A 23,183-nucleotide genomic window follows, 5' to 3' on the forward strand; every position below is an offset into this window, starting at 1 on the left:
CTCTACTCACCACCCCCCATTTACTCACATCTTAATCTTGTTCCATTCTTTCTCTTCTCCTTCTGGGACCCCAACCCGTATATATTTCAGTTTTGGTTTTTCTTTGTTTTGTTTTGTTTTTTTGAGACAGTTTCACTTTGTCACCCTCAGTAGAGTGCTGTAGCATCATAGCTCACAGCAACCTCAAACTGTTGGGCACAAGCAATCCTCTGGCCTCAGCCTCCCAAGAAGCTAGGATTACAGGTGTTCACCACAGCACCTGGCTAGTTTGTAGAGATGGGGTCTTGCTCTTGCTCAGGGTGGCCCTATTTCAGATTTGTTTTTAATTTCAGAATATTACAGGGGTACACCTGTTTTTGTTATATAAATTGTTTTATACATTTCAGTTATAAGTGTGCCATTTACCCAGAAGGTGTGAATTAATCCAGCCCCTGCTCCCCCCTCCTACCTACTTGATTCCCATTGAGTTTTACTTCTCTGTCTGCTTGTGTTGATCAACTAGTTCCAATTTAGTGCTGAGTACATGTGGTATTTGTGTTTCCTTTCTTGCCATACTTCACTTAAAAGAATGGTCTCTAGGTCCATTAAAATACTAGATCACCATTTTCTTATGGCAGAGTAGCACTTCATGGTGGACAAATAGCACATTTTATTAATCCACTCATGTATTGGCAGGCATTTGTGTTGTTTGCACATCCTTGCAGTTGTGAATTTTTCTGCTATAAACATTTGAGTGGAAATGTTTTTTATGACAAAATGTCCTTTTTTCCTTTGTGGGTAAATACCTGGTAGTAGAATTGCTAGATTGAATGGTAAGTTTGCTTTTAGTTCTCTGAGGTATCACCATACTACTTTCCATAGAGGTTGTACTAGTTTGCAGTCCCACCAACAATCTATAAGTCTTGTAACCATATTCAGTTACAGCTCTTACTTTCTTTGTCTTTTTTTCCCATTTTTTAAACTCTGTGTTTTGAGTATTTTCTATTTTGAGTCCCCTATTTTTGTAATCTATGGTGTCTAGTCTCCTGTTAAATTTATTCATTGTATTTTTTAAGTTGCAATATAAAATAAAATTCCCCCTGTATGGTATATAAGTGTACAGTTCTGAGTTTTGACAGTCAAAGTATAGATCACTCTCTGCCCCCCGAATTTCCTTGTGTCCCTTTGCAGACAGCTTCTCGACTCAGCCACCATACCCTGGCAACCATTTATCTATTTTATATCCTTGTGCTTCTGCCTTTTCCATAATGTCATATAAATGGAATAATACACTATAGCTTTTATCATATAGCTTAATGCATTTGAGATTCATTCAGGTTAACATATGACAGTATTTCTATTACTTTTTATTGCTGAGTAGTATTTTGTTGTATAGATGTACCAAATGTTTATCTCTTCTCCAGTGTCAGAACATTTGGGGTTTTTTCAAGTTGTTGGCAGTTATGAATAAAACTACTATAAGCACTCAGCTTTTTCATATCAGACATTTACATCTATGAACAGATGTTTTCATTCACTTGGGTAAATACGTAAGAGTGGGATTACTCCGTCATATAGTGAATATAGGTTTAAGTTCACAAGAAACTTCCAAACTTTTCCAAAATGGCTGTACCTTTTACAGTCCCACCAGCAATACAGTGCCGTAGCATCATAGCTCATGGCAACTTCAAGCTCTTGGGCTTGAGCAGTCCTCTTATCTCAACATCCCAAGTAGCTGGGATTATAGGCACCCACCACAATGCCTGGCTAGTTTTTTTCTTTTTAGTTGAAATAGGTCTTGTTCTTGTGCAGGCTGGTCTTGAACTCCTGGGCTCAAGCAATCCACTCTCCTTGGCATCCCAGAGTACAAGGATTGCAGGTGTGAGCCACTTGTGCCTGGCCTTTGTCAGACAACATGTTAGGTAAATGTATTTCACTTTTGTATTTAGTTCTAAAGCATAGTTCTAGGACCTTGTACAAAAGTAAACTACATTTATCATAACAATGTCTGGGATGTTCACTTAGGTCTCTCTGTAGATCTGAGGATGCTAGCATTTTCATAGCATCAAGACTTCTCTGAAATCTCTGTCCAACATTTAGCCACCCAGAAATTGTTCTCAACTAGGACGTTGAGAGTTATGCCATGTATGTGTGGGTCTAGTGGTCCAAGAACAACCCCTCTACGCATTTTTGGGTTATGTTTTTGCCACCTCCCTTCTCTTTAGTACTCTGCTCTCCAGCCACTACCTCACTACCTCAGCAGCCCCTAACTCTGATACCTTTTTTCTTTGCCCAGAGATATAATTGCTTTCTCTTGAACACTACTTCCGTTCCGTGTGATTTAGAAAACACTCAGGAAAAGGAAGGGTCTGTGCTTTCGTTCACTCAAAGGTCTCAGCTACAAGCTGTTTTTTATTCATTGCTTAAAAGCCATCGTTTTATTTGTTTGTTCAATTTTTTGTTTGTGGAGGGAAAGTCATTTTAATAATAGCTACTTTATTGTGACTAAAACTAGAAGCCTCCAGAAGTTATCCTTTAAATTTGGCAAATTTCATAATATTTAAAATGTCAGGATTTAAAAGTTACGGAATAACTAAATCATACATTTGTCTAAAAAATGTTTGATTTCTCCTAGACATCACTTAGTGCTCTTGCCCAATTGATGAAAAAGATGCCCCATTTCCGTAAACAGATTACTAAGGTAAGCAGTATTGTGTTTGAGATGCATTATTATTGGTCTGTCCAGTTCTATGGTTAGGTTTAGCAGTGACTTATATGGAACGTGTGGTGTTAGTTGTCCTCTAAAGCATTACTCTAGGTCTGAGAAATATCTCAAATAGCCAAGCTTCCTTTTAACTTCTCTACATATATCTAGATTTATCCAAATCCACCATAAACTCTTTTATGTCTCTGTCTTGAGCAATCTGAGGAATAACTTAAGTACTTATCAACATCATAAGAAAATTCAGTACTAGATTGGTGATCGTTGTTCTCCATGTTTGTTTAGATAGTTATATATTAGTAGCCTTAAGAGCATTTAAACTGTTTAGTCAGGTAAACTATTTTTTTTTTTTTTTTTTGCTTTTCCAGTCTTCCTCCTGAACTATCAAAATAATCTTTACATTTTTTTTGTCATGTTGCAAAAATATGTATATGTGGAGCAGGAACCAATAATATAAATTGAAACTTCTATGATAAACTTCAAAGACTTCACTATTTTTTTTCTCACTTTATTTTTCATTATTCTCAACTTGAAACAAATTCAACCCTTCCATTATAATTTTGCTGTCTGTTGATTGTCCCCTGTAGATCATGTTCTCACTTCCTTTCTTAAACTGTTCCCTTCCTTACGCACCTACGTTACCTTCTTTCACCTGAGCCCCTACTTTCCTTCAGGGTTATCTCAAAAGTTTAATATTACCAGCTGTGCAAAAGATAATTAAAATACTTTAAACAATTGATTTCTTCTCTTTTTCAGCAAGTTGTTCATCTTAACTTAGCAGAAGATTGCATGAATAAGTTCAAGCTTAATATAGAAAAGCTCTGCAAAACTGAACAGGTACGTGAAGTCTGCCTGTGTTCATAATAGATTTCCAGAATGAACTTTGTAAGTTAAAACCTAACTTTTGGATTGGCACAGTGGCTGATTTTTTTTTTTTTATTAAATCATAGCTATATACATTAATGCAATTATGGAGTACAATGTGCTGGTTTTATATACAATTTGGAATACTTTCATCAAACTAGTTAACATAGCCTTCACCGCATTTTCTTAGTTATTGTGTTAATTAAGACTTAGTAGATTCAATAGCTGGGTGTTGTGGTGGGCACCTGTAGTACCAGCTACTTGGGAGGCTGAGGCAAGAGAATCGCTTAAGCCCAGGCGATGGAGGTTGCTGTGGGCTGTGTGATGCCACGGCACTCTACTAAGGGCGATAAAGTGAGACTCTGTCTCTACAAAAAAAAAAAAAAGACTTAGTAGATTTAACATGTACCCTTGTAAAATGCACCATAGGTGTGGTCCCACCAATTACCCTCTCTCTACCCATCCTCCCCCTTTCCCTCCCCTCCCCCTCCTCTTTCCCCTTCATCTCGGACTGTAGTTGGGTTATAGCATTCATATGGAAGTCTAGGTGCTTATAAATTGGTTTCATAGTATGGCTTAGTACATTGGATACTTTTTCTTCCATTCTGGAGATACTTTTGCTAAGAAGAATATGTTCCAGCTCCATCCATGTAAACATAAAAGAGGTAGTTTCTGTCTTTTTTAAGGCTGCATAATATTCCATGGTATACATATACTACAATTTATTGATCCATTCATGGGTCAGTGGTCACTTGGGCTTCTTCCATGACATAGCAGTTATGAGTTGGACTGCAGTAAACATTCTGGTGTAAATATCTTTGTTATAAAGATCTAAGTGATCTCCAAACATCTTTCCAAAAAGAACGTATTCGGGGCGGCACCTGTGGCTCAAAGGGATAGGGCGCTGGTCCCATATGCCAGAGGTGGCGGGTTCAAACCCAGCCCCGGCCAAAAAAAAAAAAAAACAAAAAAACAAAAAGAACGTATTCGTTTGCATTCCCACCAGCAGTGTAAAATTGTTGCCTTTCTCCACATCCACACCAGCATCTCTGGTTTTGGGATTTTGTGATTTGGGCTTACCAGAGTTAGATGATATCTCAAAGTGGTTTTGATTTGCATTTCCCTGATGATTAAGGATGATGAGCATTTGGGCGGCGCCTGTGGCTCAGTCGTAAGGCACCGGCCCCATATACCAAGGGTGGCGGGTTCAAACCCAGCCCCGGCTGATACTGCAACCAAAAAATAGCCGGGCGTTGTGGCGGGCGCCTGTAGTCCCAGCTACTCGGGAGGCTGAGGCAAGAGAATCGCTTAAGCCCAGGAGTTGGAGGTTGCTGTGAGCTGTGTGACGCCACGGCACTCTACCCGAGGGCCATGAAGTGAGACTCTGTCTCTACAAAAAAAAAAAAAAAAAGGATGATGAGCATTTTTTCATATGTCTATAGGCCATGTGCCTATCTTCTTCAGAGAAGTTTCTCTTCAAGTCCCTTGCCAACCCTGAGATGGGATCACTTGTTTTTTTCTTGCTAATACGTTTGAGTTCTCTGTGGATTCTGGTTATCAAACCTTTGTCAGAGACATAACCTGCAAATATCTTTTCACATTCTGAGGGCTGTCTGCTTGCTTTATTTACTGTGTTCTTGGCTGTGCAGAAGCTTTTAAGTTTGATCAGATCCCAGTAATGTATTTTTGGTATTGCGTCAATTGCCCTGGAGGGTCTTTCTCATAAAATATTCTCCCAGGCCAATTTCTTCAAGAGTTTTCCCTGCACTTTCTTCTAGTATTTTTATAGTTTCATGTCTTAAGTTTAAATCTTTTATCCAATGAGAGTCTATCTTTGTTAATGGTGAAAGGTGTGAGTCCACTTTCAGTCTTCTACAGGTTGCCAGCCAGTTCACCCAGCACTATTTGTTAAATAGGGAGTCTTTCCCCCACGGAAATGTTTTTGATTGGCTTATCGAAGGTCAAATGACAGTAAGTAGCTGGGTTCATTTCTTGGTTCTCTATTCTGTTCCATACATCTACCTCTCTGTTTTTGTGCCAAGACCATGGTGTTTTGATCACTACCGATTTATAGTATAGTCTGAGGTCTGGTAGCGTGATGCTTTGTTTTTATTTCTGAGTAATGTCTTGGCTAATCAAGGTTTTTTCCTGATTCCATATAAAATGAAGTATTATTTTTTCGAGGTCTTTAAAGTATGACAATGGTGCTTTAATAGGGATTGCATTAAAATTGTATATTGCTTTGGGTAGTATGGACATTTTCACAATTTTGATTCTTCCCAGCCGTGAGTATGGTATGTTTTTCCATTTGTTTATATCTTCAGCTATTTCTTTTCTTAGAGTTTCTATAGAGATCTTTCACATCCTTTGTTAGGTAAACTCCCAAATATTTCATCTTCTTTGGCACTAATATAAAAGGAATAGAGTCCTTGACTTTTTTTTCAGCTTGATTATTGTTGGTATATATAAAGGCTACAGATTGGTGAGTATTGATTTTTGTAACCTGCGACACCCAGCTTTTTTGTTGTTGCAGTTGTCGTTTAGCAGTCCCAGGCCAAGTTCGAACCCACCAGCCTCAGTGCGTGTGACTGGCGCCCTGACCACTGAGCTACAAGCGCTGAGCCTCAACAAAATTTTTTTTTGTAATTTATAACTCAGATGGCTTCTACTATAAAAATTATGTGGTAGCATATTTAATACCCTGTTTCCCCAAAAATAAGACAGTGTCTTATTTTAAGGTGTGCTCCCAAAGATGTGCTAGTTCTTATTTTCGGGGGACATCTTATCTTTCCTGTAAGTAGGTCTTATTTTCGGAGAATGTTTTATTTTCGGGGAACCAGGGTAGCAAAAAAAAATCAAAACCATTTACTGATGGTGAGTTTATTAAGCAATATATAGAATGCTTGGCAGATATAATTTGCCCTGGACAAAAGGAGACTATTTCTTTTTTTTTTTTTTATTGTTGGGGATTCATTGAGGGTACAATAAGCCAGGTTACACTGATTGCAATTGTTAGGTAAAGTCCCTCAAAAGGAGAATATTTCAAGTCAGTTTGTCTCACTAGACTTTAGCCAAATTGAAGAAACCGGAAAATCTATCAAAAGTTTGAAGAATTCGGCGGCACATGTGGCTCAGTGAGTAGGTTACCAGCCCCAAATACTGAGGGTGGCGGGTTCAAACCCAGCCCTGGCCAAACTGCAACAAAATAATACCCGGGCGTTGTGGCAGGTGCCTGTAGTCCCAGCTACTCGGGAGGCTGAGGCAAGAGAATCGCCTAAACCCAGGAGTTGGAAGTTGCTGTGAGCTGTGACGGCACGGCACTCTACCAAGGGTGATAAAGTGAGACTCTGTCTCTTAAAAAAAAAAAAACACACACACAAAAAGTTTGAAAAATAAAGCTGCTAATTTTAAATTTTATGCTTTGTCATGGATGATAGCACTGATGCTACAAATACGGCTCAACTTGCCTTTTGTTGTTGTTGTTGTTGAGACAGGGTCCCACCCTATGCCCCTGAGCAGAGTGCAGTGGGCGTGGTAGCTCACCACAACCTCAGACTCGGGCTGCGGGCACGTCGCTGCCTCAGCCTCTGGAAGCCGCTGGGATTATAGGTGCTCGCCGCGGCGCCCGGCTGGGTTTTTGCATTTTTTTCACGAGTCGGGGTCTCACTGTCGCTCAGGCGAGTCTCGAACTCCTGAGCTCAAGCGATTCTCCCTCCTCAGCCTCCCACAGTGCTGGGATTACAGGCGTGAGCCACCGCGCCCGGCTCAACTTGCCATTTTTATTAGAGATATTGATGACGAATATAATATCATTGAAGAAATGGCTTCTTGACTTGGTACTCGTAGCACAGTGGTTACGGTGCCAGTCACATACACTGAGGCTGATGGGTTTGAAACCGGCCAGGCCAGCTAAACAACAATGACAACTGCAACAAAAAATAGCCGGGCGTTGTGGCGAACACCTGTAGTCCCAGCTACTTGGGATGCTGAGGCAAGAGAATCACTTAAGTCCAAGAGTTTGAGGTTGCTGAGAGCTGTGACACCACAGCACTCTACCGAGGATGACATAATGAGACTGTGTCTCAACAAAAAAAAAAAAAGAAAGAAAGAAAGAAATGGCTTCTTTAATGAATGACACTAAAGAAGTGTCATTAAAAGACACAACTAAATCAAATTTATACGAAGTAATAAAAAACATGTTAAAGCGATTTTCTTTATCTATCGTCAGCCTATCTGGCATAGATACTAACGGTGCTGTGGCAATGGTAGGTACAATTACCATTGTACAATTAATAGATGATGATGCAATTTCCACCCCAAACTCAATGTTTCATGACATACCATTACATAGAAAATCGATACATGGGCAGCGCCTGTGGCTGAAAGGAGTAGGGTTACAGACCCATATGCCGGAGGTGGCAGGTTCAAACCCAGCCCCGGCCAAAAACTGCAAAAAAAAAAAAAAATTGACACACAAAAGCTTTAATGATGGATAGTGCCATGCAAATCATCAAAATGGTGAATTTGGTAAGGGACAAGGTATTAAATTGTTAACAATTCCAGAAATTCCTCAAACATATTATTTTTGATTATGGTAACATCATTTACTTTTTCAAAGTAACATGGCTAAGTTAAGGCCAAATATTGAAAAGATTTTATGATTTGTGACATGTTATAAAAGACCAAATTTTGTACCAGAACTTGACAATGAGAACTGACTTACATATTTAGTGTTTTTAGTGGATTTAACTGCTCATTTAAATGACTTAAAGTGAAAACCAACTTATCAATAAAATGTTTCAAACCGCAACGCATTCCAAATGAACCTAAAATTATGGTGAGCTCAAATTAAGGCAAATAAGTTTATGCATTTCAACATGTCGGCTAACCACAGTTCTGTGAGCAGCAAAAAATATGTAGCCTTGCTTTTTTATTTGATAGAAGAATTTAAAAACATTTCAAGATTTCTGGGAAAATACTATGTTGGTGCATTTGTGACTTCCTTTTCAGTTGACATAAATATGTTACCTGCCAGTTTTCAGATGGAATGCATAGTGCTACAACCTGACATTCACTTTACAGAAAAAGTTGATTAAGTCTCTACTGGATTTTTATAGGTCCTATCTTCCCAGAGACAAATAACCCTTGCTTCACATTCGCTTTATTCATGTCATCACTTTTTGGCAACACCTATGTTTACAAGCAAATGTTTTAATTATATAAAGAGAAATTAGAACCCAAATATTTGATGAACACCTTGAGAACTCACTGAGAATTTCAACAACTTCCATCAACCACATATTAATGCATTAGTTTCTTAAATACACATCAAATATCCCACTTGTTTTATGTTGGCCACTTTTCTTTCACTTTCATAATAAAAAACAAAAATTAAAAAAACCCCAAAGGTGTTTTATTACTGACGTATGTACATGTTCTATATTAGTGATTGCAAACTTGGGACCTACTTGATGATTTTAAAAGACTCTCTGGCTTAGCACCTGTAGCACAGTGGTTACAGCACCAACCACATGCACTGAGGCTGGAGGGTTTGAGCCTAACCCGGGCCAGCTAAGCAGCAATGACGGCAAAAAAATAGCCGGGTGTTGGGGCAGGCACCTCCCAGCTACTTGGGAGGCTGAGGCAAGAAAATCGCTTAAGCCCAACAGTTAGAGGTTGCTGTGAGCTGTGACACCACGGCACTCTACCAAGGGTAACACAGTGAGACTCTGTCTCAAAAACAAACAAAAGACTGTCTGAATGGACAGACTGCAAATTAGAATTGTTATGTAAGGATTTTTTTTCTTATCTGTGGTAGCGTATATCACAAAAATTATGCATAGTCCTCTCTTTTTTTTTTGCTCATCAGCTTTCATTCGTGTTTTATGTATTTAATGTGTGGCCAGGGAAGCCAAAAGGTTGGACAGTCCTGGTTTAGATCATTGCCTTCTAATAGACATAAAATAGAAGCTGAATCTAATTTTAAATATTCTGGTAGCCACATTACAAAGGTAAAAAGAAAGATATGCAATTAATTTTAATAATCTGAAATATAGTGGTGTGTGCCTGTAGTCTCAGCTTCTTGAGAGGCTGAGGTAAGAGGATTGCTTGAACCCAGGAATGCAAGTCCACCATGGGCACTCCAGACTTGACCCTGTTTCTTTAGAAAAGAAAAAATTTGACTTAACCTGGTATATTCAAAATATTATTTTAAAATCTAATCAATATAAAAAATATTAATTAGATGATTTACATTCTTTTTATATTCAAAAAGTCTGGTATTTTATACCTACAGCATGTCTTAATTCAGACTGATCACATTTCAGGTGCTTAATAACCATATGTTGCTGGTGACTATCTTATTATAAATTAATGATTTTCTTTCTTTTTTTTTTTTTTGGAGACAGTCTCTCACTATGTTACCTCAATAGAGTTCTGTGGTGTCACAGCTCACAGCAAACTCAAACTCTTGGGCTTAAGTGATTCTCTTGCCTCAGCCTCCCCAGTAGCTGGGACTACAGGCACCTGCCACAGTGCCCACCCAGATAGTTTTTTGTTGCAGTTGTCATTGTTGGTTAGCAGGGCCCAGGTCAGGGTCGAACCTTGCCATCCTCCGTGTATGTGGCTGGCACCCTACCCACTGAGCTATGGGTGCCGGGCCTAAATTAATTATTTTCATCTTCTACAACTTATTTTTTGACCTTTTGTATTACACATAACCAGTAGTTACAGGTAGTGTTCATTTTCCTTTGAAATGTCATCAGTGTTTCATTAAAATCTGAAATTAAAATATCTTAATAATAGATATTTCTAACCAAAAAAATGAATTTGAATTATAGACAACTGACGATACGTTATTTTCATTAAGGACCTGGCACTTGGAACTGATGCAGAAGGACAAAGGGTGAAAGATTTTATGCGAGTACTCCTTCCAGTTCTTCTCAACAAAAATCACGACAATTGTGATAAAATAAGAGCAATCCTACTTTACATCTTCAGTATTAATGGTAAGGGGGATTTTTTTTTTTACCTTCATGAATACATTAAAGTTCTCAGCTCCAAAAATCACTTTTCGGGCCGAGCGCAGTAGCTCACATCTGTAATTGTAGCACTCCGGGAGGCCAAGGCAGGCAGATTGCTTGAGCTCAGGAGTTTGAGATCAGCCTGATAAAGAGCAAGATCCTTGTCTCTAAAAATAGCTGGTCGTGGCTCCACGCCTATTGCTCAGCAGCTAGGGCACCAGCCACATACACCAAAACTGGCAGATTCAAACCCAGCCTGGGCCTGCCAAACAGCGACAACTGCAGCCAAAAAGTAGCCAGGCGTTGTGGTGGGCACCTGTAGTCCTAGCTTCTTGGGAGGCTGAGGCAAGAGAATCACTTAAGCCCAAGGGTTTGAGATTGCTGTAAGCTGGTGACACCATCACCTTCTACCAGGGTGACATAAGGAGACTGTCTCAAATAAATAAATAAAAATAGCTGGTCGTTGTGGCTGGCGCCTATCGTCCCAGCTACTCGGGAGACTGAGGCAAGAAGATAGATCAAGCCTGAGAGTTTGAGGTTGCTATGAGCTATAACGCCATGGCACTCTACCCAGGGCAACTAAGTCTCTGTCTCTAATAAATAAATATCACTTTTTAACAAGTGTCTTATTATCAATCACAAGATAATCTTTGAAAACTCAAAAGTAGTAGCTGAAGTTGGTTAAGATAAATAAAAACATGAAATAGAAGGCTGAAAAGGATATACTTTATTTAGTTTTTATTTAAAATCTGTATTCATGGGTACTACCCAAACCTAGAAACTATTGACATAGCAATTACGTAATTGTGCACTCATTTTTACTTATCCAAGGAACTACAGAAGAAAATTTGGATAGGTTGATCCAGAACGTAAAGATAGAAAATGAGAGTGACATGATTCGTAACTGGAGTTATCTTGGCATTCCCATCGTTCCCCAAGTAAGAAATCTTATGTTGTGAAATACTTACAAATAGGTATGTGTGGTTGTTTGCTTTAACTATGTTTTTTTATGTGTGAATCCACACAGTCTTTTTAACTTCACTCTATAGATTTTGATTAAGTAAGCAATTTAAAAAATTTGTTTTCTTGACTTTTCCATGTGTGAGTAATTTAGGCAAATACACTTTTCTGGCGAATTAGTATTTGATAGCTTCTGTTGTAATTTACTACTTAACGCTTTTCTCTTTATGATTCATTTATAGCAATTGTCGTATTTCAGTTAAACATTTAATCTTTAAGTATAACATGGCATAGAAAATAATTATATATTCTCTTTCTTAAGTCAAATTTGAAAGAACTTTATTTAGAATCTCACTCTTTCCTATTGAGTTTTATGATAGTTTTCTTTGAATAAACTGTTCTCTGACAGAACTATAAATTTTAACACTAAAGCATAGAATACTTGTGATATTATGTGACCAGACCTATTTGGATTTTTTAAACAGGTATTTTCACTTTTAGTGTTAGTCAAGTCCCATATAGTGCTTGCTTGCTGGTAAATTAAACATTTTTGTTAGGAAAGCAAGTATTGCTGAATAAAATTCCTGGTTTTTAATTTTTTCTTCTAATTATATTAGTCTCAACAAGGCAAACCAACACGAAAGGATCGGTCTGCAGAAGAAACTTTTCAGCTCTCTAGATGGACACCTTTTATCAAAGATATTATGGAGGTAAAAATTATTCTGTTTTTCTTATATCAGAGTGCTCTGCCATCTGTAGAGTCTTCTCTACTCTTAGTGTGTTTATCTGTCAGTCTCAACGTATCTATGGGGCAGGAATTTTCCACAGTTTTGGAAGCTTCAGAAAGGAAGGCCATATGTGAGGTCAAAGGAGAAGAATCTCTTGAAGATTATTTTCTTGAAGACTTCAGACACACAAAATAAATAAATAATAAGCACACATAGCTTTATGACAGTCGCTACTATTGCTTTAAATAACTATATGTAGCACATGTACTATAGTTTATTGAATGAAAATTGAACAAAATAACATTTGTATATATGTGTACCATATATAGGAAAGTATTCTCGGAAATGTATTTGTGATTAAAATCTAAACCTCGTTATAGTTTGCTATAACAGATGAATAATGTCTTTAGTACTGTTTGCATTTAGAAAATAATATTTAATTATAGGAAATTACAAAATGACAATTAAAAAAAGCTATATGAGCTCAATAAAAACATGATACTGATTCTTTAATCATAATCATATAATTCCATTTATGCCAGTTTTCCTTCAACTTGAGCCCCAAGTTCTACTTTCCTTTGGAAGCTGATTTGGCACAATGTAGTACTATAATTTTTCTGTTTTGCTTGGCTAATTTTATGTCATTCACATGTTTAAATGTACATGAAAAACGTGAAGAGTTGAGGCTTCATTTTCTGCAACATAAAGTTTTTTTCTCTCTCTCATGATGATGATGTATAGAACTAAATAGCCTGTATTTTTAAAGTAAGCATTGACTTTCTCAAACCCTTTAAGGAGGATTTGCATGTTAAATTCAAAAAATACACATTTGGGGCAGGTGTGGTGGCTCACGCCTATAATCTCAGCACTCTGGTAGGCTGAGATGGAAGGATCACTTGCAGCAATTAAGACCAGCCTAGGTAACATAGCAAGACCCCATCTCTAAAAAAACAATGTAAAAATTAGCCAGGGTGGTGGCACACCCATCTTCTCAGGGCTGAGGCAGGAGGCTGGGTTGAGCCCAGGAGTGTGGAGCTGCAGTGAGCTGTGATTGCACCACTTGCACTCTATCCCGGGGCAGTATAAGAGACTGTCAAAAAAAAACAAAAATACACACTTGGATTGATAACATTTTCTCCCAAAACTTGGTTTTCTTCCCTTTTTGAATTCTTACTGAAATATTCTTGGACCACTGAGTACTTTGTGCTCATTTCTTTTGTCCCTTTGTTAATACCCCATTGTGCTACTGTGCTATAAAGCAGTGGTTTCCAAATGGTTTGAGTCATGCACACCCAACCATAAAAAAAAGTAGGAAGAACATACACCTATTTATTTATAAATTATATATTACTGTGCTAATAAAACATTTAAAATATATGTGTAGTTTATTTATACACATAAGTATGTTATAAAATATAACACTGAAAAAATGAAAAATTTTTTAGAAATAAAATGAAAAGGAAAACTTCTCACATCCCATTGAATTACCCTGAGTGTTCCTAAGCTAGGTGTGCACGTCCCCTTCTAAAGCCACTGCTGTGAAAAGCAAAGCTTTAATCAGGACGGGGTAATGTTCAGAAATCCCCGGCAGTGCACACAGCTAAAGGCCCTTGTGAGGTGCCTGGAATCCTCATGCCAGTGTGTGGACCTCCAGACAAAGAAAGGAAGACATGCAGTTTATCAAAACAAATCAAACCTTAAAAGTCCTGAAGTTTATAACATTTTCTTGATGGTGTCTATTCTTTTCTTCCCTAGGATGCCATCGATAATAGATTAGATTCAAAAGAATGGCCATATTGTTCCCAGTGCCCAGCAGTATGGAATGGCTCAGGAGCTGTAAGGTAAAGCCTATTAGTGAAAGTTAATGGAATTTTCATTATGATATTGCAGACTAATAATTAAACGTACTCTTACATTGGCAATTCTCTTTGAAGCATGTAGTCACGTAATTTTCCCTGAATTGTAACTTGTTTAAATGAATCTAGATAAGCAATACGAAGATGTACTTTATTATAAAACTATTTCATTAAACTAGACAAGAATCCTCCCACTCCCACCCCAGTGTCTGTCTTCTTCACATAGCAAAGGCCTTAATCCTTTTTGATTTTTTTTTTGTGATGGCATATTTGAAACATTCAAAAAGATACAAAGAATATTAAAACACATGCTCAGAAACCAGCTTATCATTATAAATACAATTCAAGCTTCCTATATATTATTCAGGATTTTTATCACTCTCCCTTTTCTATTTTGAATTTGATGTTTATCACCTGTATATCTTCATAGTTTTTCTACACACATTTGTATCCCAAACAATGTTCTGAGTCGTGTTTTGCAGGATTTCCTCGTGGTCTTGTGCCTTTCAGCAGTTTAACTATGTTGTGTGTAGATGTAGTTCTCTTTCTGATTATTCTACCGGGGGTGGTGGGTTTCTTGGATCTGCAAGTAAATTCATCAAATTTGGAAAGTTTTCAGGCATTATTTCTTCAGATTTTTTTCTGCACATTTCCTCCTTCCTCCTCTTCTCAAACTCCTATTACACATAAATTGAGGGGTTTGATGTTGTTCTGTGGGTCACTGAGGTTCTCTTTTCTTTCATCTTTCTTGTTTTTCAATGTTTTTCAGATGTGGTAATACATACTGGTCTGTCTCCAGGTTCACTGATTTTTCTGGTATTTCAAATGTGCTCTTGAGCACCTCTAGAGAATTTTTTACTTTTCACATTCAGAATTTCCATTTGGTTCCTTTTAGTTTCCATTTTTTGTGGAGGTTCTATATTAGTTATTATTCACATATAATTCACATTTTCTTTTTAATTCTTTTATTTTTTTTAATTAATTTATTTTTATTGTTAAATCATAGCTGTGTACATTAGTACAATTGTGTACATTGTAGCCCAATCAAGGGCTACAATGTGCGGGTTTCATATACAATCTGAAATATATTCTCATCAAACTGTTCAACGTAGCCTTCATGGCATTTTCTTAGTTACTGTATGTAGACATTTGTATTCTGTATTTAGTAAGTTTTGCCTGTACCCATTCTAAGATGCACTGTAGATGTGGCCCCACCCATAACCCTCCCTTCACCCTAACCTCCCCCCTCCCTTCCCCTTCCTTGGCCCTTTCCCCATAGTCTTGTGCTATAGTTGGGTTATAGCCTTCATCTGAAAGCTATAATTTAGCTTCATAGTAGGGCTGAGTACATTGGATACTTTTTCTTCCATTCCTGAGATACTTTGCTAAGAAGAATATGTTCCAGCTCCATCCATGTAAACATGAAAGAGGTAAAGTCTCCATCTTTCTTTAAGGCTGCATAATATTCCATGGTATACATGTACCACAATTTGCTAGTCCATTCGTGGGTCGATGGACACGTGGGCTTCTTCCATGACTTAGCAATTGTGAATTGGGCTGCAATAAACATTCTGGTACAGATGTCTTTGTTATATTGTGACTTTCAGTCTTCTGGGTATAAACCTAGTAAAGGAATTATAGGATCGAATGGCAGGTCTATTTTTAGGTCTCTAAGTATTCTCCAAACACCCTTCCAGAAGGAATGTATTAGTGTGCCTTCCCACCAGCAGTGTAGAAGTGTTCCCTTTTCTCCACATCCATGCCAACATCTCTGGTTTGGGGATTTTGTTATGTGGGCCACTCTTACTGGGGTTAGGTGATATCTCAAAGTAGTTTTGATTTGCATTTCTCTAATGATTAAGGATGATGAGCTTTTTTTCATGTGTTTGTAGATTGTGCGTCAGTCTTCTTTAGAGAAGTTTCTCTTCAAGTCCCTTGCCCACCCTGAGATGGGGTCACGTGTGTTCTTTTCTTGCTAATACGTTTGAGTTCTCTGTGGATTCTTGTTATTAGACCTTTATCGGAGGTATAACCTGCAAATATTTTCTCCCATTCTGAGGGCTGTCTGCTTGTTTTACTTACTATGTTCTTGGCTATGCAGAAGCTTTTTAGTTTGATCAGGTCGCCGTAGTGTATTTTTGACACTGCTTCAATTGCCTGAGGAGGAGTCCTCATAAAATATTAACCCAGGCTGATTCCTTCAAGAGTTTTCCCTGCACTTTCTTCAAGTATTTTTATAGTTTCATGTCTTAAGTTTAAATCTTTTATCCAGTGAGAGTCTATCTTAGTTAATGGTAAAAGGTGTGGGTCCAGTTTCAATCTTCTATAGGTTGCCAGCCAGTTTACCCAGCACCATTTGTTAAATAGGGAATCTTTTCCCCACTGAATGTTTTTAATTGGCTTGTCAAAGATCAAATAATGGTAAGCAGCTGGGTTCATCTCTTGGTTCTCTATTCTGTTCCAGACATCTACTTCTCTGCTTTTGTGCCAGTACCATGCTGTTTTGATCTCTGTCGATTTATAGTATAGTCTGAGGTCCAGTAGCGTGATTCCTCCTGCTTTGTTTTTATTGCTGAGTAATGTTTTGGCTATTCGAGGTTTTTTCTGATTCCATATAAAATGAAGTATAATTTTTTCAAGATCTTTAAAATATGACAATGGAGCTTTATTTACTTTGTGTTCTTTTTTTTTTTTTTAAGAGACAGAGTCTTACTTTATTACCCTTGGTAGAGTACTATGGATCGCAGCTCACAGCAACTTCCAACTCCTGGGTTTAGACAATTCACTTGCCTCAGCCTCCCGAGCAGCTGGGACTACAGGCGCCCGCCACAACGCCCAGCTATTTTTTTGTTGCAGTTTGGCCGGGGCTGGGTTTGAACCCACCACCCTTGGTATATGGGGATGGCGCCCTACTCACTGAGCCGCAGGCACCACCCCCTACTCTGTGTTCTTACATGACAGCTTTAGCCAGCATGAATTTCTAGGTCCAGGGTTATGTTCACTCAATACTTTAAGATAATCTGCTCTTTCCAGCGTTCTATTTTAGCTCTTCAGAAGGTTAGGGGGGCATGTTTTCTATTAGTCTTGTCATATCTTTGTGGGTAATCAGCCTTTTTTCCTCCAGCTGCTTTTTGTCTTTGATACTTTGTACATTCTCTATGGTATGTCTGTCTACCTGAGGATTTATTTTTCTTTCTTTCCTTGGGATTCAGTTATGTTTCCTGAATCTCAAGACTCTTATTACATAAATTCTTCAAATATTGTCACTTTTGTTGTCTGATGTTGGAACATATCGTTCTGTCTTCATGTCTCCTAATCTCTCAAGGTTTTTCATTTCTTCTGCTGTTTGTATTTCATTCTGGAAATTTTTCTTCAGATTTAGTTTTTAGTTCTCTCTTAATCTGCTGTGTAAGCTGTCTTTGCAGTTTCTGTTGACTTTATTTTTCCATCATAGAAGTTCTACTTAATTTGTTTTTTAAATATACTAGGATTTTTAAATTATTTCTTATTTTGTCATACTTTCTAACCTACTTTATTATCCTTTATAATTTTAAACATAATTTGTATCTGTATTTAGTAATTTCTATATCTTAACATTCCTTTGATGTCTAATTCTGCTGCCTTTTATTTCTGCAGACTCATGATTGTTTCTTTTGTAATTGTGAATTCTGAGCTGAAGGTGGATCCCTTTGGAGAGGTTTTTGCCTATACTTCTGCCTGATTAGAGTTTTTTTCTTACATTTGTTAATTTTCAACTTGCAGTTCTTCAGACCTTGAAGGTAGAGTGATAGCACCTAAAGCCGTCATGCAGAAGGCCTGTGGGTGTAGTTATTAGAGAAGCTTTTTGGTATCTCCCTTGGCTTTTGACAGTATCCTGACCTCATGCAGGGTCTTAGCTGCCAGTCTCTCCCTTGCACAGTACCCAGGGCTCAGCCTGCCTGTTCGCTAAGATCTGAAAATATGCTACAAGGCAAGGCAGACTGAGAGCCTCAACTCGGTTTACCAGCCCTGGCTTCTGGGGATTTCTCTGACTTGTTTACTCTTAGCTGTGCTTTAGAAATATGGTTGCCCTTATTTTAACCAGTGCTCTTAGGTACTATTTAGAGGTTTTCGGGATATAGGGATTTAATCATTATTTTTGTATCTCAGGTCTTACACCTACAAGGTCTGACAATTAAGTTCATATCCTCATCCTGGAAAAAGTACTGCATACTTCACTGCTGAATATCACTAAGGTCACCCTCAGTCACCTCCATAGTGCTCCCCTTGGGAAGCTAAGCACTGATACCAGCACTTTGAAAAGGGGCTTTCCTGCCTCGCTCTTGGTGGTCTAGTTAAGTCATTTCCTTAAAACGAATGTAGTTGACACTAAATTTGAGTTTGGTTGAGTTAGGTTAGGCTTTTTTAAAAGTCTCCAAGCATATGGCTTCGTAAATATTTTTAACATGTTTGCTTTTTTTTTTACTTTTTAGTGCTCGCCAGAAACCCAGAGCTAATTACTTAGAAGACCGAAAAAATGGGTCAAAGCTGATTGTTTTTGTAATTGGAGGAATTACTTACTCTGAAATGCGTTGCGCTTATGAAGTTTCTCAGGCATATAAATCCTGTGAAGTTGTTATTGGTAAGATTTGATTTTCTCTTTTCTTTTTTTAAAGCAAACTAATACAAAAATATGCACATAAAACTTTATTTTGTGTTATACATTTAAGACTAAAAAAATTATTTTTAACCACAGTAAGTATTTTATCTGACATACTAGAATCTTTTCCTATTGGCTTTTTGATAATTTTAAATATTCTGACTTTGGGGAAATGAGCTTGTTCTTTTAAAATACAGCAAAACCTCTGTAAGTTGGATGCCCAAGGGATTGTAACAAAGTGGTCAACTTCAGGAACTAATATACTGATATGTGCATGTGGTCTGTGAAAATTGGGTCAACTTAAAGTGGTGTGGGGAGGTGGTCAATTGTGATGCTTCTACTGTATTATTATGTTCTGTGATTTTGTTTGGTCTCATCACTAGTTTTGGATGCATAAATACATTTCTACTTCAAATACACCTTGAATTTTTTGTGGATGTAGACCCGACACTGGAATTGAGTTTTTAGAATTTTAGTCAAAGTCACTAGCAGATAAATTTTCCTGACTCAGAAAGGTGCTAGATCTGTATGTCAAGCCTCAGTTTGAAGCACTGTTTAGTGGGTCTCTGTCATTGAATGACAGCTCCTGCAGTTCTGAGCATATAGTAATCCCCAGTTTTGCTCCTCAGTCTCCTAATGCATAGCACAAAGTAGACAAAGCTTTGGAAACAGGCAGTGTTTCTGAATTACTGAGCATGCTCAGTTGTGAGGAAGTATTGGATATTATAGAATAGGCAGATTTGGGGGGAATGTCATCGAAATTGTTAAATTGCCTTAGGCTACTGAACTTGCTTATTTGAACAACACAATATATTACGTCAAGGAAAATTGATGTAACTGTTGGTCTCTGAAAAGTTATCTTTTCTCCCACCAGGTTCTACACATATTTTAACACCTAAAAAGCTATTGGATGATATAAAGATGCTGAATAAACCCAAGGATAAAGTCTCCTTTATTAAGGATGAATAGCTTTTTTTTTTCTGAAGGGCTTGGAGAGCCATAGAACAAGAAAATGTTGCTTTCATGTAATTTAAACAATGTAAATATTTTATGGAACAATGGCTTTTCAAATACATTTCTTAAGGGACTGTTTGATTATGAGTTATTGGAGTTCATTGGATTTGCCATTTTTGATAATTTAAATATTATTGCTTTGTAGATGATGAAAAGAAATGTTAAAATGCTTTCTAAAAATTTTTTTCACCTTTGGAGCAGAATGTATTAGAATTATGGGTAATTTTTCACAGCCACATATGTACATACTAATTATTCATTGGATACTTGTATCTGTGTGTCTCATGACAAAGTATAGGTTTTTTGGAAAAGAATGATTTTAAGTGAAGAGATTGTAAAAGTAAAAACTGTAAATGTTTATTGTATGATAGAATTATTTCCTATAGTTTTTTTAACTGAAATTCACAATTTATTTCATGTATAAAGTTAATATAGAGTAATTTCACAGTGTATACTATCTTGCTAGATAATTCAAAGAACACAATTTTATGTAATTTTGAAATTATGTTTCAATTAGAAGACCAAAAATAATCATCACCATTCTAAGAAAAAAATAAATAATATCATTACAAAAATTGACCTAGTTTGTTTTTTCTGGTGTGGAGGGGGATTTGGGAGGTTTAAAAGTTGTAAATTAGGGCGGCACCTGTGGCTCAGTGGATAGGGCACCAGCCCCATATACCGAGGGTGGCAGGTTCAAACCCGGCCCTGGCCAAACTGCAACAAAAAATAGCCAGGCGTTGTGGTGGGTGCCTGTAGTCCTGACTACCCCGGAGGCTGGAGCAAGAGAATCATCTGAGCCCAGGAGTTGGAGGTTGCTGTGAGCAGTGTGACACCACGGCACTCTACTGAGGGCAATAAAGTGAGACTCTGTCTCTACAAAAAATAAAATGAAATGAAAGTTGTAAATTAGAGTTACAAAGAAGAAAAAGTATCGTAATAGTCCAGAGATAACTAATGACGTTTTAAAAAATAATGTAATATTTTATAATTATATAACGTTTGTCTGCAGATGTGCTTGTGTTATATAGAGGGAGTGTCTTCAAATCTCTCCTTTTGCTGGGCCACATAGTGTTCTGTTGCATAGTGGACTATGGTTTTATATATCCCTTGTGTTCAGACTTTTGCTTTTATGAATAATGCTGCATTGTTTGGCTACATACCTTTGCAAACTTACACGAATATTTTCATAATGTAAATTTCTAGCAGTAGACAGCTGATCAAAGGATTTGTGCATTTAAAATACTGAAGACATCATTTTTAATTTTCATGTAGATAAAACCCATTACTTTTCCTTCTTGGCTTTTGAATTTCATGCTTTACTTAAAAATATTCTTCACATTCCAGGATTATAAATTGACTTAATGATTTCTTCTAGAACATTTTGGTAGATTCATTTTATTCCTTACAATGACACTTTCATTCATCTAAAATTAGTTTTTGTGTTAGAGTGCATGCTAGATACTGTCTCCTAGCACTTTTCATTATGTCCCATGCCTGTTCACCCCAAAAAGAGGGGCTAAAAAACCAAATGTTTTTCCAACTCTCAGGTAAGTAGGGTCTGCCAATGATGAGCACTTGGTTCAGATTTGGAAGGTGGGAAGGAGGCAGGTGCCATCTATTCCTGGCTGTGCCTGTGGACAGACAAGCTCCTACAGACAGGAGTTATCACTGGCACCCAGACTCCCACATTTTAGTGTCTTACCACATGCTTCACAGATATGAGTCTCCACTTTTTGCTCCTACAGCTTTTTCAACAGATACTGTAAGGATCTAATTCTTTGTATCAAATCCCTTTCTGCTTGAAACATCTGGAGAAGTTTGTTTCCTGAACAGAACCCTGTTTTTTTGTCTTTTTTTTTTGTAGAGACAGTCTCACTTTATGGCCCTCGGTAGAGTGCCATGGCCTCACACAGCTCACAGCAACCTCCAGCTCCTGGGCTTAAGCGATTCTCTTGCCTCAGCCTCCCAAGTAGCTGGGACTACAGGCGTCCGCCACAACGCCCAGCTATTTTTTGGTTGCAGTTCAGCCGGGGCTGGGTTCAAAACCGCCACCCTCGGTATATGGGGCTGGCGCCCTACCAACTGAGCCACAGGCGCCGCCCACAGAACCCTGTTTTAACAGTGCACCAGCTTTAAGTAGCCTTTCTGAGTAGTCAGGTATTGTACCAGGTTGGATTAGGATCTTTTCCCCAACTAATCTGAAATACCACCTTTATCATAGACTAAATTTCCATTTACATTGTGGTCTATTTCTGGACTCTCTTTTATTGACCTATAGTTTGTATTTCTTTTTCCTTATCTATTTCAATTCCTAATTCATGGTATGTTTTAATATGTAATGGAAGTAACCCTACTCCACGCACCTAAAGTACTGTTATTTTTCAGAAATTTTCTGCCTATTGGATTTTTCTAGATAAACTTTAGTATCACTGTTGAATTCCCAAAAAGGTTATTGACATTTTAGTATTTTCATAGAGTTTATAGGTTAATGTGACATCTTTATAATATTGAAATTTGGTATTTGGGAATGTAGATTGTCTATCTAAATCTTTTTTTAGGAGCTCTTTGGACTTTTATTATGCTAAAATCGTGGTGCTCTTAGGATTTGCATTATTGTACTGATACAAAGTGTGGGACATGTTGAAGTATACTGGACACACTGTTTTCATACATGTACAACATTGGTGGATAAAGAATGTCTCTTAGCAATAATACCGGAAATAGCCTCTGGTTCTAACCAGCTGCACACTCTTACAGGGATGTCCAACCTTTTGGATTCTCTGCACTACACTGGAAGAAGAAAAATTGTCTTGGGCCACACATTAAATACACAAACACTAATGAAAGCTGATGAGCAAAAGAAAAGGTTCATGTATAATTTTCATGATATCTGCCACCACAGAGATGTAAAAAAGTCCTCACCACTATCGGCATGTAGCCTGCGGCCATGGGTCAAACATCCGTATCTCTCTTGCAATCTGGAAGATGATCAGGATATACAAACTAATATAGTAGATTTCATCTGCCTCCTAGAGGGTGCTACTACAGCAAAGTCCGTTTAAGATGCTAGTAGGTTTCACAAAGTTGGAATGCTTGGCAGCTGTTGAGTTGGGCAATAGTTCTTCAGACCTGGCCCAGAGCTGCAATGCATTTAGTACATTAAGGCAGCCGACCTGATGACTCTTGGTGAGCCTTCTTCCCAGGCACTGGAGTTTTTCTGTTAGTTTGCCACATTAGGTCATAAAAGATTCTCCAAGAAAGCACAATTGTTCCATTGTCTCATGAGATACTGACTGTATTCCTTTCCTGTAACTCTTATCTTCTAAGTCACATTTGGTACTGACCCGAAGCACTGGACCATCAGTGCGTTTAACCGGAAGAATCTGTTCTCTCATG

At 37.7% G+C, this 23,183-nt stretch overlaps 1 protein-coding gene across 1 annotated transcript in view; it reads left to right on the plus strand.

Annotated features, from left to right (window-relative positions):
* The window catches only part of STXBP3 (syntaxin binding protein 3), a 71,058-nt gene extending 50,714 nt beyond the window's left edge, over positions 1-20,344 (plus strand). Inside the window, exons 12-19 of the mRNA XM_053592034.1 lie at positions 2,615-2,680; positions 3,458-3,538; positions 10,434-10,572; positions 11,419-11,525; positions 12,165-12,257; positions 14,031-14,116; positions 18,604-18,752; positions 19,645-20,344. Coding sequence (XP_053448009.1) covers positions 2,615-2,680; positions 3,458-3,538; positions 10,434-10,572; positions 11,419-11,525; positions 12,165-12,257; positions 14,031-14,116; positions 18,604-18,752; positions 19,645-19,739 — 816 coding nt within the window. The 3' untranslated portion in view covers positions 19,740-20,344. The remainder of the gene's footprint in view (positions 1-2,614; positions 2,681-3,457; positions 3,539-10,433; positions 10,573-11,418; positions 11,526-12,164; positions 12,258-14,030; positions 14,117-18,603; positions 18,753-19,644) is intronic.
* The last annotated feature ends 2,839 nt before the right edge of the window (positions 20,345-23,183 follow it).

Source organism: Nycticebus coucang, chromosome 5 (genome assembly GCF_027406575.1).
Source record: "Nycticebus coucang isolate mNycCou1 chromosome 5, mNycCou1.pri, whole genome shotgun sequence".
Taxonomy (NCBI): Eukaryota; Metazoa; Chordata; class Mammalia; order Primates; family Lorisidae; genus Nycticebus; species Nycticebus coucang.